This window comes from Salvelinus namaycush, chromosome 9 (genome assembly GCF_016432855.1).
Source record: "Salvelinus namaycush isolate Seneca chromosome 9, SaNama_1.0, whole genome shotgun sequence".
Lineage (NCBI taxonomy): Eukaryota > Metazoa > Chordata > Actinopteri > Salmoniformes > Salmonidae > Salvelinus > Salvelinus namaycush.
The window spans coordinates 24,250,253-24,266,221 of NC_052315.1; the positions used below are offsets into that span (position 1 = coordinate 24,250,253).

General features: G+C 41.9%; 1 protein-coding gene across 1 annotated transcript; it reads left to right on the forward strand.

Moving 5' to 3' along the window:
• The first annotated feature begins 341 nt into the window (after nt 1-341).
• On the forward strand, nt 342-14,758 carry LOC120053879 (malonyl-CoA decarboxylase, mitochondrial-like). Its single transcript, XM_039001164.1, has 5 exons — nt 342-1,006; nt 6,741-6,853; nt 6,944-7,100; nt 7,261-7,413; nt 13,815-14,758. Exons 1-5 carry the CDS (start codon nt 458-460, stop codon nt 14,355-14,357), a joined length of 1,515 nt encoding a protein of 504 aa, XP_038857092.1. The 5' UTR covers nt 342-457; the 3' UTR covers nt 14,358-14,758.
• Nucleotides 14,759-15,969: the final 1,211 nt, after the last annotated feature.

Below are 15,969 nucleotides of genomic sequence, written 5' to 3' on the forward strand. Positions count from 1 at the left end.
CATTGCAAAACTGTGTGTTTTAATAAACTATTTGTCAATGTGAATATATTTAGTATAGTTTTATCTAAAAAGTCTAACTTTTTGAATGTTTCAGTATTTTTTATTTGGGAGGGAACCATTGAATTAAATATGTATTTAATAAAGTCATATTTTAGGTTTATAGACATCGTTTTAATTTTAGTAGTCTGGGTGGAACCTGTCCACTCTTTTCCAACTCAACATGTATATTTTTGTTACATAATTGCTCTACCATACACAAAAGGCAAAGGTCGACCACGTGGAATAAAAAGATTCCACAACTTAACCTAGCATTTTAAGGTGGGGGAGAGTGTCATTGGAGGAACAGGTTTTAGGTCGGTTGTGAAAGTACTGTCACTTTAATAAGACACCGGAACTGATTGTGTTGTGTTCCGTGTGTTACGATTTACAATTGTAAAGAGAGAACTTCCAGACTGCGATGATACCCCAGCACATAATTTGTACATTGCGTAGTGTTGTGAGGTGCTGGCAACATCGAAGTGTTTTGGGAACGGTTTTACAGGTAGAGGCCTTGGAATTTCGAAGCGTGCGCTGTCGGTCTACCTCGGCTGGCCCTGTCAGATCCATGGAGGAAATACTGACGAGGGTTGTGGTACCATTACCTACATACGAGACGAGAGAGAAGTCCCCGCCTCTCCCTGAATCGAACAGTGTGGAATTTATGCATTTCTACAGAAGCCTTGAAAAGGAAGAGAAGTCACAATTACTGGCAAAGTTGTCACACGATTTTGGTGTTGACCACAAAGGAGTTTCAGAGCTAGCAGGGAAGCTGCTCGACACTCAACAAAGGGACTTGGCTACAATACTGCAAGTAGAGGACAGGTTACGATACAGTCTGACTCCTCGCTATAAACAATTGCTTAATCACATAAGTAGGGTGGAATTGGGAGTGAAGTTTCTGGTGGACCTACGTGCCGATCTGCTTGAAATAATATCTTCTAAAGCAAGTGACAGTCCTCATATTCGGGTAAAGGCATTGTTTACAACTTGGCCCGTTAATGTAAATTCCGTTCGGGTTTTGGAAATATTTGACAGGTACAGCCTGTTCCTAGCGTACAGTCAGGAATTCTATACAAAAGCATTTGGGGAATTGCTAAGCAAAAGAGAATAACATAATTGTCTGACTGCACCTGCCAAAATAGTAACTTTCACTATAACCAGACAGGTGTGATAGAACATGTTAGCTATATTTCCATTGGAAACACTTACATAATACACGTGATTTGCTTACAAACAAGCTAATATATGACAGATTGCCAAGAAACAAAATAGACGAAATAGGTTCCAAATATAATGTACCCAATGAATGGGTACATTGAAAATGTGTGTGTCAAAGTTAACTCAGATGCAGGCATATGAATGTACGGACTAAATAAAGTGTTGGCATTTTGAATAGGCCTATTGACGCGCTATGACGTGGAAGCCCCCCTTGACTTACATTAATATTGGTGTCCCATTTCAACCAGATGACTTTTGCCCTAGTGAAGAAACGTACGTTAGCTTTAAAATGTCATGACCATCTGACAATCTAACCAATTATATTTACTGTTAGCATAGCATACCTCCTGGGTGATTGTCATTAAACCCGTTTTAAAATGTCTGTAGCAAAATGAGTTACAAAACCATGATGTATCTGCAAAAAATCTACCATTCTAAGGACTAAGATATTGAGTTTTTGGGGAAGTGTCTTATTTTAAATACATTGTGCATTTTTGCTTGAATTTTGCAAATTTTCATATTGATTTATTTATAACTTTTTTGGACTATGAAAACTGTTGCGGTAATGATAATTTTGTTAATGTTTGTAAAATGCATAATCTGATAAACAAAAACATAATAATAATGATGAAATAGATTATGTACAGATCCTAATCTTCATGAAAAATTACACTTGAGAATTTTTTGTTTGTTTGGGCAGTTTTGTAAGAATAACCCCACTACAGCATTGGCCCAGGGTAGGCAACCCTGTTCCTGGAGTGCCGCAGATACTGCAAAATGTTGTTCCAACTAGGCACCACACCTAACCAACTGAGCTAATTGATCAGTTCAGTCATTTGAATTCAGTCAAATTCAACACACAGCTGGTCTTCCAGGTTGGTTAAATTAAAAACAGGACCTGGGTTGCCTAGACCCTGGCGTAGGCGATCTTCCTTCTTTAAACTTTTACCCGCTTTGCCAGGTCAGAAGTGACTGGTCTGTTTGGCTATCACCTCAGACATGTTCCATGCAAAGTTAATACTGTATGGATGTGCCAGCTGTTTAAATATCAGTCCCAGGGGCGGTCTGGCATTTAGGGAAAATGCTAGATGGGATGGTCCAATTTTAGCTTGTCTAACTTGTTTTTGTTTCTTCACAAATTATCATTATCTGGCAAATAATGGGCCAGTGTGCCTTGAGGGATAAAACAAATGGGCCCTGTTAGGGTCTCAAGTAAAAAAATAAAAAAACATGTCTGGTTTGTCAAATGCCAGACCTGATTTCTGGTCCCAGTCCGCCCCTGATCAGTCCAATCAGACATTATACTCTTACTCCCATCACTCCCTCCAACCCTTTCTGAGGCAATTTACCATCTTGTACCCACATCAGTGTGTCTGACAAAGACCTTTAATAGATACAAGTATTGTTCCCCTTGCTTCCCCTTGGGTGCTGTGGGACATGGAGGTGAAAGAGCAGAGATGAAATTGCTTAACTGGAACATCTAATTGGTCATCAATTAGGACATGCTTTGTTTAGTTTTCCAGCATCTCCCCTCCAGTTATTATTTGGCCCCTTTATAGATTAGTTAAGTCTCACAGGGATTTGTTTATGTTCTGCTGGACCAGCTCTTTTCCCCTTTACCTGTGTTTGAGAAATCTGCCATGATAACGAGAGGAGTTACTTTAACAAAGGTGGCACTGTCAATGCAGTAGGCAAAAATAGCTGTACTGTATACAATGTCTCCCTTACTTTTGGGAAAGCAATGTGGCCTCCATACACTGCAACATTAGAAGTTTAAATTTAACCTGGACCTCTGTCTCAATGTGGATCAGACAATTCAAATCGTGGACTTAGTTGCATGCGATATAACGCTACTTAATAGTCATGGATGTATCATGCGATATTGGGACTACACTTTACAGACCTAGTGGAACGAAAGTAAACCTTGAATTTGGAGGTTTAAAATATCCCTTTAAAACTCTGAACTATCAAATAAGCCTAATAAGTTTGAAATGGTCAAAATAAAATGCATTCCCATACCATTTATTACAGAAAATCAGACACATTATATTGCCCTCTGCCTATTGGCTACTAAGCTTATTTAAGTGTGTCTTAAAATGCAACACTGCCCCTTTAAGACAGAAAAAAAGCTCTTTACCTGACTCACTTTTCAAAGATGTCTAGAAATGTATACGTTTTGTGCTCTTGTAGGATGCAATCACTCCCCTATTGCTGAGTAAAAATGATCTATAACTAGGCTAATAACTCACTAATTATTAAAGGATATCAACAAAATGTGCACACTTGGCTACATGCACTTCTCGCTTTGATCTCAAAACAAGCGCATCTACTCATGACCGCTCATGCTGTAAATGCGGTCCAGTTCAAAGTAAATGGCACAGATCCATATATGGCAATGGTCTATTTGCGTATAGGCCTACTGCAGCTCTGATTGTTTATGCCTCACTGGTCTGTGTAGAGTACGGGCTGAGTAGTGTGTTCTGCCTACAACAAAATCTCTTGCATAGTTTGTTTTGTTTCGGTATTTTGAATTGAAAGTGAGTAATATTGCGTTGATTTGATCACAATTGCCACAGTAAAGGGAAACGTTGAAAGTGTTAACAGGGAAAACTCTAGAACAATGGTCACCAAACTTTTCTGAATCAAGATCACTTTTGAGTCTAAATGCAAGATGACTTCGTTAACCTATACAACATTAACCTATTATAAACAGTACTATAGCAATGAGGTTTGTGCAGTAAGCTATAGGCCCAATACATTATCACCGCATATTGTCCATTGTTGTATTACTTGTTAAGCACAGCTGAGTGAGCATACATTTTAAATAATTAGCTTTATATTTTTTCATTTTACTAGGCTGATGTTGCCTACATCTGATGGTCAGTCTCAGCTGAGGAAGAGTGCAGTAGAGTTTGTACCTTCAGACACATGAAATGGTTCAAAATGGCAACAGTTTGTCTACCCATTTACAGAAATGTTTGGAGATCGACCAGTCGGTGATCACTGCTCTAGAAAGTTGAGTGAAGTTCAATCTCGTGCTTCTCTCTGTGGGCTGATATTTCTGCGCCACACGCGTAGCTTAGAGGGAACATTGGTCAGGACTGCAATTACTAAGGTTCTTTAGAAGTGTCACTTTGAATTCCACAGTAGATTTGTTTCCTGCTGTTGGTCTATCGATTTTATTTTCTCACCGTTTTTATTCATCTTCACCTGTGCACAAAATGACCTTGGAGGTGAGAGGTGAGGAAAATAACTGGGATTCATAAAATACTTTTACTGTGAATTTAGTGTAGTGGTCCCTCACATTTGACAAGTACGTTAGTTGTGGTTTGTCACAGAAGCAATTTTAGCCTAAGTCTGTCACGTCATCTAGGCCTACTGGAGCAAAAGGCACGTAGTGAAGTGGGGGCTGAGGGGCTGTCCTGCTGCACCATGGAAACTTTGGCTGCACAATTGAATAACTTTGGCTTTGGTTCCTGTTTTATATGCATCACAGTTTCCTTCTTGTTCTCTTTGTGCATGCAATCTAGCAACTGTCTAGCAACTGTGTAGCTACTGTGTAGTAACTGTGGCATGCAACACAAATTCCTAATTTTACTGGTATGAAAGACATTTTCTCTTAAAGATTTGAATCTCAAGCTTTTTTCAAAGGCTCACATTATTGTCACAGCCATTAAGGCTAGAGAAGGTGGGTTAAACAATTGTATTTGTTTGATTCCTCTTCTCTCGCTCTCTCCTCTACTTCCATGTCACTAAACTTGACGAATGCGAATGAAATACAGATTTTTCCCAGAGTTTCTTTTCTTTTGTGTGACTAAGAATTGTGAGCTCCTTCCACCCAGAGACAAGGCGGCAGGTGTGTTTTTATGTTCACACAGCATGATATCAATGCTTTTTCAGGGTTTATCAATCTCAGATTTATGTATTTGTGCCAGTTATCAGATTCTAAGTTTGGCTTTTTTGGTGTGAGCGATCAGACACACACACACACAAATGCGCACAAATGCGCACGCACACATTTAAAAAAAAAAATGTGCGGTTTTGGAGTTTTTGGCCCTGTGGGTTATGTGGATGTGGTACCTCTAAAGTAGTGTCTTTCCAGGGAGAAATTCATCTAGATAAGTAAATATGTAAATAATGAGTGTTTCGTGAAGAATTCTAAGTATTGTCAGTTGCTTTGGCTAGGTGTAGAATTCAAGTACTTTCAGCTACTTTGGAAGGGGTAGGCCTAAACTTTCATATTGAGGCCTGAAAATGATCAAGGTTTTTTGTTGGGTGAGCTATTTTAGTGCATACTATGATTGGCAGGTACAGTAATTCATAGTGAACGTAGGCATGTTTGGCTGTCGACTTGCCCAGGGGCTTCTGTACATTTTATTTATATGTATGCATGTATGTATGTATAATATATATATGTGTGTGTGTGTGTGTGTGTATATAATATATTTTTTAATTATTTAAAAAAATTTAACCTTTATTAGGCAAGTCAGATGGAGTACATTTGAGTTCATGCAGCCAGGTGTAATGGTGTGGATTTGTGTATCCCTCAATGCGTGTACTGTTTGTTTTTTGAGAGAGCCTTTCTCTGCTATAATAAAGTCAGATATTTGGAAGAGGACTATACCCTGCTCATATGGCGATGTGTTTATTGAAGTGCTAGGCCTGGGTCTATGTCTCCCCAGCATCCCTCACCTCACTTTTAAGGTATTAAAACATGAGTGAGAGCTGTAATTGTTTTGATTGAGTATTTAAAACATGTGTATTGTTGAGAAAATGGTGCATAAATTGTAGTTTTATTTGTTTGTTATTATTGGAAAATATTTTAATGGAATTGTTGCGCTCAGGATACCATTGGAAATGAGACAATGGTCTCAATGTGTTCCTCTAAATAAATAAAAGGTAAAACATTCAAATACAATACTGTAGGCTCCAGAACAACCTGTTAAATCGTCACTACCACTAATGAAATATCCATAAAAGCTAGCAAACAACAATTACTGACAGACATGCCTTTGATACCAGGCTGTAAGGGAAACTAGCTGAATATTATTTCTGCTGCCGTCAGTCACTAGATAGCGTGATGAGCCATTCACTGCGTTTTTATAAGGGTTACACTAGAACAGATTGAGGGGAAAAAATACCAAAAACACTAGTAAGCACTATGGCAGCTCATTGTGAGTGTTATCCTGTTTGGATGACATTAGTCAGGTGCTGGGACTGGAAGTGTGGGGCTCTGAGGTTACGTGTTTAATTATCACTTTAATCAGTAAGCAGATGTTTTTGTTCAGAGTTAAATATAACAAGCCAATGTGTTTTTAGTGTCAGCCACGCTATAGCATCTACAGTATACATCCTGTGTGGTTTTGATTAGTGTCCCTCCTGTCAGACTAACAAGAGTAGCTGGCCAGAGCGCACAGATACTTTACTTCTGGATTCTGATATTTTTACCCAACCCCCCCCCCCCCCCCCCCCTTTACCTGCAGGATCTGAATGGCACTCTGAAGAGTCTGCTGTCTGAGTGGTTCTCTGTGGGTCTGCTGCGTCTGGAGAGGATCACCTGGCAGTCCCCCTGTGAGATACTGCAAAAGATCAGCCAGTAAGAAGCCCCTGTAGTAAACACACAAACCTCTACAGTATGCACACACAAACCCTAAACCCATATCTAACCATCACTATGATCTGCCAGGTACGAAGCTGTGCACCCTGTGAGAAACTGGACAGATATAAAGCGTAGAGTTGGGCCGTACCGTCGCTGCTATGCCTTCACCCACGCTGCCATGCCAGGAGAGCCACTGGTTGTCCTGCATGTGGCACTCACAGAGGACATCTCTGATAACATACAGGTGAGAGGTTTATATGGAATATGAAAGAATGCATAAATTGATAAGTTTGTTTAGCTGTCATGTGGATTCGTATTACTTTTCCTCTTTTCAGGTCATGAACCACATTTTGATAATTGACTGTGTGTCTGACTCCAACAATGTTGTTTCCCTTGTCCAATAGAGTATCGTGAGAGAGTTTGCTACCCTGGACTCGGAGGAGGATGTGAACAAAGTCAATACAGCAGTGTTCTACTCCATCTCCTCCACCCAGGCTGGCCTGCAGGGGGTGGAGCTAGGGAACGTCCTCATCAAGAGAGTGGTGCGGGAGCTACAGGTGGGTGGAGAATGACATCACCACTGTCTAAATGAGCAGGCAGACAGAAAGACTGGGACTGCCCTTCCCCTGTGACTAGCTGAACACTGTGGAACGTTTCTTAGGAAAACCAGCTGCTCCGCTGCATCGTAATTTGTTGATTTATTAGTCAACTCCAGGGTCCTTTACTCTCTGTTAGTCACTTGCTTCAATGTCACCTGATAATTTCCATTCACTCTTCCAGAAAAGTTCCAGAGAACCACTCGCGTCACCAAGCATTTCTGGCCATGGCCAGTAAACAGATGGCAGTCAATCACAGCAGTAGTTCAACATTAGCTGGAGGTCATTTCAGTGTGAAAGGAGTGGTTATTTTGATTAGATAGCCAAAGCATGTTATATAACCTAGACAAGATATTTTTGATCAAATCAAATTTATTTATATTGCCCTTCGTACATCAGCTGATATCTCAAAGTGCTGTACAGAAACCCAGCCTAAAACCCCAAACAGCAAGCAATGCAGGTGTAGAAGCACGGTGGCTAGGAAAAACTCCCTAGAAAGGCCAAAACCTAGGAAGAAACCTAGAGAGGAACCAGGCTATGAGGGGTGGCCAGTCCTCTTCTGGCTGTGCCGGGTGGAGATTATAACAGAACATGGCCAAGATGTTCAAATGTTCATAAATGACCAGCATGGTCAAATAATAATAATCACAGTAGTTAACGAGGGTGCAGCAAGTCAGCACCTCAGGAGTAAATGTCAGTTGGCTTTTTTAGCACGTCCGGTGAACAGGTCAGGGTTCCATAGCCGCAGGCAGAACAGTTGAAACTGGAGCAGCAGCAAGGCCAGGTGGACTGGGGACAGCAAGGAGTCATCATGCCAGGTAGTCCTGACGCATGGTCCTAGGGCTCAGGTCCTCCGAGAGAGAGAGAGAGAGAAGGAGAGAATTAGAGAGAGCATACTTAAATTCACACAGGACACCGGATAAGACAGGAGAAGTCCTCCAGATATAACAAACTGACCCTAGCCCCCCGACACATTAACTACTGCAGCATAAATACTGGAGGCTGAGACAGGAGGGGTCAGGAGACACTGTGGCCCCATCCGATGATACCCCCGGACAGGGCCAAACAGGAAGGATATAACCCCACCCACTTTGCCAAAGCACAGCCCCCACACCACTAGAGGGAAATCTTCAACCACCAACTTACCATCCTGAGACAAGGCCGAGTATAGCCCACAAAGATCTCCGCCACGGCACAAACCAAGGGGGGGCGGCAACCCAAACAGGAAGATCACGTCAGTGACTCAACCCACTCAATCCCAGTGGAGAGAGGGGAACCGGCCAGGCAGAGACAGCAAGGGCGGTTCGTTGCTCCAGAGCCTTTCCGTTCACCTTCACACTCCTGGGCCAGACTACACTCAATCATATGACCTACTGAAGAGATGAGTCTTCAGTAAAGACTTAAAGGTTGAGACCGAGTCTGCGTCTCTCACATGGGTAGGCAGACCATTCCATAAAAATGGAGATCTATAGGAGAAAGCCCTGCCTCCAGCTGTTTGCTTAGAAATTCTTGGGACAATTAGGAGGCCTGCGTCTTGTGACCGTAGCGTACGTGTAGGTATGTACGGCAGGACCAACTCGGAAAGATAGGTAGGAGCAAGCCCATGTAACGCTTTGTAGGTTAACAGTAAAACCTTGAAATCAGCCCTTGCCTTAACAGGAAGCCAGTGTAAGGAAGCTAGCACTGGAGTAATATGATCACATTTTTGGGTTCTAGTCAGGATTCTAGCAGCCGTATTTAGCACTAACTGAAGTTTATTTAGTGCTTTATCCGGGTAGCCGGAAAGTAGAGCATTGCAGTAGTCTAACCTAGAAGTAACAAAAGCATGGATGAATTTTTCTGCATCATTTTTGGACAGAAAATTTCAGATTTTTGCAATGTTACGTAGATGGAAAAAAGCTGTCCTTGAAACAGTCTTGAAATGTTCGTCAAAAGAGAGATCAGGGTCCAGAGTAACGCCAAGGTCCTTCACAGTTTTATTTGAGACGACTTTACAACCATTAAGATTAATTGTCAGATTCAACAGAAGATCTCTTTGTTTCTTGGGACCTAGAACAAGCATCTCTGTTTTGTCCGAGTTTAAAAGTAGAAAGTTTTCAGCCATCCACTTCCTTATGTCTGAAACACTGGCTTCTAGCGAGGGCAATTTTGGGGCTTCACCATGTTTCATGGAAATGTACAGCTGTGTGTCATCCGCATAGCAGTGAAAGTTAACATTATGTTTTCGAATGACATCCCCAAGAGGTAAAATATATAGTGAAAACAATAGTGGTCCTAAAACGGAACCTTGAGGAACACCGAAATGTACAGTTGATTTGTCAGAGGACAAACCATTCACAGAGACAAACTGATATCTTTCCAACAAGTAAGATCTAAACCAGGCCAGAACTTGTCCGTGTATACCAATTTGGGTTTCCAATCTCTCCAAAAGAATGTGGTGTTCGATGGTATCAAAGGCCTAGTAGCACGAGGACAGATGTAGAGCCTCGGTCTGACGCCATTAAAAGGTCATTTACCACCTTCACAAGTGCAGTCTCAGTGCTATGATGGGGTCTAAAACCAGACTGAAGCATTTCGTATACATTGTTTGTCTTCAGGAAGGCAGTGAGTTGCTGTGCAACAGCTTTTTCAAAAAAAATTGAGAGGAATGGAAGATTCGATATAGGCCGATAGTTTTTTATATTTTCTGGGTCAAGGTTTGGCTTTTTCAAGAGAGGCTTTATTACTGCCACTTTTAGTGAGTTTGGTACACATCCGGTGGATAGAGAGCCGTTTATTATGTTCAACATAGGAGGGCCGAGCACAGGAAGCAGCTCTTTCAGTAGTTTAGTTGGAATAGGGTCCAGTATGCAGCTTGAAGGTTTAGAGGCCATGATTATTTTCATCATTGTGTCAAGAGATATAGTACTAAAACACTTAAGTGTCTCTCTTGATCCTTGGTCCTGGCAGAGTTGTGCAGACTCAGGACAGCTGAGCTTTGGAGGAATACACAGATTTAAAGAGGAGTCCGTAATTTGCTTTCTAATGATCATGATCTTTTCCTCAAAGAAGTTCATGAATTTATTACTGCTGAAGTGAAAGCCATCCTCACTTGGGGAATGCTGCTTTTTAGTTAGCTTTGCGACAGTATCAAAAATACATTTTGGATTGTTCTTATTTTCCTCAATTAAGTTGGAAAAATAGGATGATCGAGCAGCAGTGAGGGCTCTTCGATACTGCACGGTACTGTCTTTCCAAGCTAGTCGGAAGACTTCCAGTTTGGTGTGGCGCCATTTCCGTTCCAATTTTCTGGAAGCTTGCTTCAGAGCTCGGGTATTTTCTGTATACCAGGGAGCTAGTTTCTTATGACAAATATTTTTAGTTTTTATGGGTGCGACTGCATCTAGGGTATTGCGCAAGGTTAAATTGAGTTCCTCAGTTAGTGGTTAACTGATTTTTGTCCTCTGACGTCCTTGGGTAGGCAGAAGGAGTCTGGAAGGGCATCAAGGAATCTTTGTGTTGTCTGAGAATTTATCGCACGACTTTTGATGCTCCTTGTTTGGGGTCTGAGCAGATTATTTGTTGCGATTGCAAACGTAATAAAATGGTGGTCCGATAGTCCAGGATTATGAGGAAAAACATTAAGATCTACAACATTTATTCCATGGGACAAAACTAGGTCCAGAGTATGACTGTGGCAGTGAGTAGGTCCAGAGACATGTTGGACAAAACCCACTGAGTCGATGATGGCTCCGAAAGCCTTTTGGAGTGGGTCTGTGGACTTTTCCATGTGAATATTAAAATCACCAAAAATTAGAATATTATCTGCTATGACTACAAGGTCCGATAAGAATTCAGGGAACTCAGTGAGGAACGCTGTATATGGCCCAGGAGGCCTGTAAACAGTAGCTATAAAAAGTGATTGAGTAGGCTGCATAGATTTCATGACTAGAAGCTCAAAAGACGAAAACGTCTTTTTTTTTTTTTGTAAATTGAAATTTTCTATCGTAAATGTTAGCAACACCTCCGCCTTTGCGGGATGCACGGGGGATATGGTCACTAGTGTAACCAGGAGGTGAGGCCTCATTTAACACAGTAAATTCATCAGGCTTAAGCCAGGTTTCAGTCAGGCCAATCACATCAAGATTATGATCAGTGCTTAGTTCATTGACTATAACTGCCTTTGAAGTGAGGGATCTAACATTAAGTAGCCCTATTTTGAGATGTGAGGTATCACGATCTCTTTCAATAATGGCAGGAATGGAGGAGGTCTTTATCCTAGTGAGATTGGTAAGGCGAACACCGCCATGTTTAGTTTTGATTGCTCTTAGTCGTTTGAGTTTCTCAATTAAGCCAAATACTCTCTCACAATCTTGCAGTTCTACCTGCATCTGAGATGTGTTTTTCAGGGTAAAGAGTGGATAGCAGCATGATTAAATATCCATCTCCACACATCAGTCAAGACCGAGAGCGAAATAATGACATTTCAGCTGGTTTTGATGTGAGGGTAGTTGATAGTCTGATAGTGTATAGGCTTGTATGCTTAGAGTAGGTGGTCTGTGCAGTTGTGTGTCTTGTTGATTTGTACAGTAGCCCTATTTACATTCAGTAGCATTGACACGGTAAAGGAGTCAATGTTACGCTGACCATTCTATTGACCAGATTGGCGCACGTTCAACAAATCTAATCTAACAAAGTGGATATTCAATCACGGTCATGATTCATGTATTGTAACAGGCCCACAATGTGGTTACTTAAGTCCGATTTGGATATATTTGGGTTTATAAGAAGTGACTGCTAAATGCTAACTCCTGTTCGTATGAGATAGTTAGCATAGCTAGCATACAAAAATTGTTGGTGGTAGTCAAGTCGTTTTTAACTGTAATGCAGTTGATTGGTGACGATGACATGAACGTGTTGGGGTTGGCATCCATACAAGTATTGTACTCAGATTTTTACCTCAACAGTGTGAAAGACGGTGTAGGCTAAATCTAGGCTGATTTTGCTGGGGGGCAATGAGGAGACTTGGGATCTTTCCCCCACGGCCCTTTCCCCCATGCGTTTCCATGGCAATTCCATTGTTTTGGTCAAGTTCGATTGACCTCTTTACCGCAACTATTAGTCCTGGCCTAAGTGTTCTAGCCTTTCCATTGTTCTGTCAGCACTCCTAACATTGGTTAAAATTATCGAGGGATGTACATTGTTCTGTAGGGCTTGAACCTCTTATCTGTAGTTCCGTCTGAACTCTAAGGATATCGAATTGAAGCAGAAACTTGATTTTGTTTTACAAAGCCTTTTCTTGTGGCCTATGCGTTCTGGATTTATCCCATGGCCCTCATATCAGTTGGGGGAAAAAAACTAAGAACGTTGAGCTTCTGGGCTGGCTCAGAACTGTGACTGTGTGCAGTGCCATGGCAGTGTTATGCCCCACATTAAGGGGAATAGAAAAGCTCCACAGCTGCTGGGAGACCACTATAATAATGGATGGATGAGAAGAAGGAAAAGAAAAGGTCTTTCTGTGATTTAGGAAGAAGGGAGGAGGATCCCGTTGTCTTTCAGCATTACACCATCGGGCCCTTTACTGTCTCCCTCGTTCTGGCTGTCCTCATCTCTCAGGTCTCTGTGGATTGCACACCTGCTCTAAGCCTGCTGACCAAGGTTTTACAGTAAATTAAACTGATGGAATGATTGGGAAAGTGACCTCTTGACATGGTTATCCTCAGATCCACTAACTCGTGTGATTGAAGTACAGGGGGATGAATGAGAAAGAGGCTGAGAGGGAGAGAGAGTGGGAGAAGGAAAGGCACACTCCAACATCTGCTTCCAGGGGTTGTCTGACACACGTTGCCTCCTGTGAATCAACACTCCACACAGCTCTGTACCTTAACAGCCTTGACAAGCAAGAGCCAACATAACAGAGAGGGAGAGAAAGGCCAGGGATTAGAAGAGAGAGGGCAAGGAAGAGAGCTTGTAAAGAAGGGTAAGATAGAAGAGAGTGTGGAACGTAGGCGGCAGGCAGGCATCGTGATGATGGCAGAGAGGCACTAGGGAATAGGGACCAGAGTCAAGAGCTTGGAAGGTATTTAAAGTGAGAGAGAGGGAGGGTAGGGTACACACTGCAAAAAGTGAGCCTAAACATCTTAATTGAGTGATAATTCACTTCATGTATATATCTTCTTACCAAGCTAAATTATCTAATGTCACTGACAGATAATTTAGCTTATTTTTACCAAAAAGCTTAATACAAGTAATGTATCTTAATAAGATTCTATTCTCTCTATAATACCACATTGGTATTGTTTATTAACTGGTGTAGACAAAGTTGTTTCATACGACGGAGGTTTACCTCAGACTAACTCTCCTATCTTTCTCTATCTTTGCAGAGTGAGTTTCCCCACATGTCCCAGTTCTCCAGCCTGTCTCCCATCCCGGGCTTCTCCTCCTGGCTACAGGGCCTGCTCAGCCAGCACCGGAAGGAGGGCCGCATGGAGCTGCTAACTGACTGCGAGTGGAGGAAGGTGGCAGATGTCACAAACACAACCCCTGATACCAACGCCCTGGATGCCCTGCGTAAGCTGATCAGCACCGGTGACTGGACCCGTTCTGAACACCTGGTCCACGTCCTGGAGCCCGCCCTGATGCGCCTCTGTGCCTGGTACCTCTATGGAGAGAAGAGGCGCGGCTATGCCCTAAATCCTGTGGCCAATTTCCACCTGCAGAACGGCGCCACCATGTGGAGACTGAACTGGCATGCAGACACCAGCCCGCGTGGAGTGGCCAACTCCTGTGGCATCATGGTGAACTACAGATACTTCCTGCAGGAGACCACGTCCAACAGCGCTGCCTACATGCACAACAAAATCATCACAGCCACAGAGCAGGTGCTGGGCTTGGTCTCACAGTTTCAGAAGAACAGCAAACTCTGAGCTCCATGGACACATATGTACACCCACACTTGGTATTAAAGATGCCTCTAGGTCCAGGACTTGCTGGCTTCATGGTGGCTCTGATCTAATTTGCCAAAACAAAACACGTTGAAAAGCGTCAGGACAATTTGTGGCATGATATCAGTTGTTCTATTCTTTTTGCAATCTAGCCCATGTAGTGCATGGATTTTCCTCTCCCTTCCTTCCTGAGGTGGGTATGTAGTGTTATCATCGCCGATAGACTCCCAGTGTTTTATGGTGTGAGAGACTGCAGCTAATGAAGCGAGAGACATTTATCAGGTCGTGCCATGTTTCTGCTTGACAATGTGTGATGCTGTAGCACAGAAAATAGGCTGCAGAGCAATTGGAATAAATTATGTCTTTTGATTTTTTTCATTTTGCTGATCTGTGTGGGCGTGTGTGCATATGCAAAGCCGTGCGGGTGAAAAATACACTGACACCCACATTGTATAGAATTATGTAGAACAAAACAGTACCATATTATCATCTCATTGTCTCTTGGCCCCGATTGTCACCTGACAATCTCTACAAATCAGTTATTTACTGAAGCTCAATCAAGCTATTCATTAATGAGCTGTGCTCTCGAGATTTTAACATTTTTAATTTATCTCTATATGTAAAATATGTAATTTTCGGCAAAAGTCATTCAAACCACAATGTGTAGGGTCTGGTCTCTGTAGTTGAGACCATAGTCCTTGCTATGTTTGCCACCTGCTAACACTCAAGCCTCCCTAGAAACCAATCTCTGATGTACTGCTACATCAAAATACTGAAACTAAGTGGGATTCCTATCTGCCCCACTCCATTGTTGCGAAATAATATATCACAGCAAGTTGACTGTGAAATTACATTTTCTCTCAAAGGAGCCTAACTTTTTTTCCGAGCCAACCACACAGTGTCCCTGAAACTAATGAAGTGAGAAATAAAGTTTAAATAAATTGATAGATTTATGGAATTCACTTTAAATCAGGGGAGGGAATCAGTGAGCATAAAAGGACAGTGTTTAAAGGATGCCCTTGAGAAAGCATTCCTCTCGTGAAACAGACAGGAAGAGTGAACACTTGTGAGGAATGCAAAGTCCAAGGATGTCACACCGTTCCACCACCATGGACAGGAGTTTCCATGGAAATGGTAACATCCAAATAAAATAAAATGTCATTTGTCACATGTGCCGAATACAACAGGTGAAACGCTTACTTACAAGCCCTTAACATACAGTGTAGTTCAAGAAATAGAAAATATTTACTTAAAGTAACAGTAGAATTACATAACAATATGAGGCTATAGGGCTCCCGAGTGGCTCAGCGGTCTAAAGCACTGCATCTCAGTGCTAGAGGTGTCACTACAAACCCTGGTTAGATTCCAGGCTGTATCACAACCCGTCAGACAAGAGAAAATAACTATAGAACATGTACATAATGCTTTAATTGATTTGATGTATGAATGAATATGTCAATGGTGTAAATGTATAATTAGTGTGAGGGATGCGAGAGAGCGTGGTCATGTTATTGCCATCCATTATAGGCTGATACATTTCATTTGAGGAGAGTACTGCATGATGGGGGATAATCTTAGAAGCACTTGAGAATCC